The sequence below is a fragment of the Bactrocera neohumeralis genome, chromosome 5, assembly GCF_024586455.1.
Source record: "Bactrocera neohumeralis isolate Rockhampton chromosome 5, APGP_CSIRO_Bneo_wtdbg2-racon-allhic-juicebox.fasta_v2, whole genome shotgun sequence".
Taxonomy (NCBI): Eukaryota; Metazoa; Arthropoda; class Insecta; order Diptera; family Tephritidae; genus Bactrocera; species Bactrocera neohumeralis.
The window spans coordinates 50,927,431-50,929,380 of record NC_065922.1 but is presented as its reverse complement, the minus strand read 5'-3'; the positions used below and the strand labels follow the sequence as shown (position 1 = coordinate 50,929,380).

Sequence of the window (1,950 nt, the reverse complement as noted above, 5' to 3'; positions counted from 1 at the left end):
GTAGCTACTGTAAATAAACTGGTTGACAGATCGCACTCATATAGGGTATAGTAATTAAGGACAGTCCTACCAACTGAGCAAAATTAATTTTTTTTGAAATATCATTTACCGGAGGAATTCAATTAAAATTTCCGGATGCTTTTTTGTCACAGTCTATGTTAGCTATATGCCATTGTGGTAGGATCACATACAGCTATTTTTGCCATTTTAGCAAATGGTGGTGTGTTTGACTCCTTCCCCATTGACTACTGAGAACTGGATTTTAATCAATCAGTTTGCATGAGAACTATATGCAATAGTAGTCCGCTATGGGCAGTTCCGACAAATGAGCAGCCTCTAGGAGAAAAGGACATATGTTCAGATAAAACTAAGAGCCTAGTTAGCGTATATACATATACATATATCCTGAGGGGAGTAATGCTTATGGAGTACATATGAATATTGTACATAACCTAAAGCTAGTAAAAAAAGTAAGGAAGGGCTAAGCTTGGGTGCAACCCAACATTTTATACTCCTGCAACTTGCAAGCATCAAAGCCAGGAAGCTACTTTAGGGTTTAAAATTTCAACCGAGCAATTTTATATACATACATTATACTATTTATATACCACACTGACCGACATATAGAATTAAAGACACCATTTGGGCAAAGTTTTATTAAAAATCTTCTTCGGAACTTCATTAAAGTGGCACTGATGGAATTTTAAACTGTTTATGGGAAATAAGTGTAGTGGTAGACCGATTTTCTTTCTTTTAAAACAGTTATGTATGGATGCCATATTATTTTCTATATTCCGTGCAACTTATTGTACAAAACATCCTTTATTTTCAGTAACGTGAAAAACGGTCGGTTAAACCAGTGCCTAAAAACAGTCCTAGAATCTTAAAACATTAAAAATAAACCCTAAAGTGACAACACTTGGATGCACTACACAGATGTCAATATCAAAATCGAATATTTATAAAAACAAAGATGCTAAAACATATATTCATGCTTTGCCTTTTGATCGTTCTTGGAAACGATATGCCAATAAACAAAACCGTTGTTTTACATAGTGGCTTTGGGGCCCTTAAGTTTATTATACAATTTCGCACTATTTGCAAAAACAAAAGCAACATAACTACCGAGGCGACCACCACTGACCAGATCACAACCTCAACTACTCCTTATCCTATATATAATACTCCTCTATGGAGTACAATTTCGGAAGAACCGTTCAATATTTATGATGAGCCAAAACCCGAAAGTGGCTCATTGATTCTAGATAATAAGAGCACGACTGGTCTTCTATGTAAGTATGAAGGAATTTAAGAGACCTCTATTAAACAAAAACAAATTGCAGTTAATAACACAAAACTTACTGACCGTTCCACAGATTTAACAACACCCAGTCCAATCACCGAAAGCGACAGGGCAACATCAATTACTACTGCGGAATCACCCGTAACGCTCAAACTAATAACCACAAAAAGTCAACAATCGTCATTAACAATTGAAAAAGGCACAACAGTCGACGAATCCTATAGCTCTTCAGATGGTATAATATTCCCATCAACTGAAGAAAGCACAAGAGCCGACGAAGCTTCCGGCACTTCAGATGCTACAACATCCCTATCAACTGAAGGAAGCACAACAGTCGACGGATCTTCAAGCACTTCAGATGTTACAACACCGTCATCATCAACTGAAGAGAGCACAACAGTCGACGAATCTTCTAGCACTTCAGATCTTCTAGCACTTCAGATGTTACAACACCATCATCATCAACTGAAGAGAGCACAACAGTCGACGAATCTTCTAGCACTTCAGCTGTTACAACGCCGTCATCATCAACTGAAGAAACCACAACAGTCGACGAAGCTTCCAGCACTTCAGACGCTACAACATCCCTATCTACTGAAGGAAGCACAACAGTCGACGGATCTTCCAGCACTTCAGATGCTACAACA

At 37.8% G+C, this 1,950-nt stretch overlaps 1 protein-coding gene across 1 annotated transcript in view; it reads left to right on the top strand.

Annotated features, from left to right (window-relative positions):
* The first annotated feature begins 958 nt into the window (after window positions 1–958).
* The window catches only part of LOC126759297 (serine-rich adhesin for platelets-like), a 3,242-nt gene continuing 2,250 nt past the window's right edge, over window positions 959–1,950 (top strand). Inside the window, 3 exon segments of the mRNA XM_050474034.1 lie at window positions 959–1,292; window positions 1,377–1,729; window positions 1,732–1,950. Coding sequence (XP_050329991.1) covers window positions 974–1,292; window positions 1,377–1,729; window positions 1,732–1,950 — 891 coding nt within the window. The 5' untranslated portion in view covers window positions 959–973.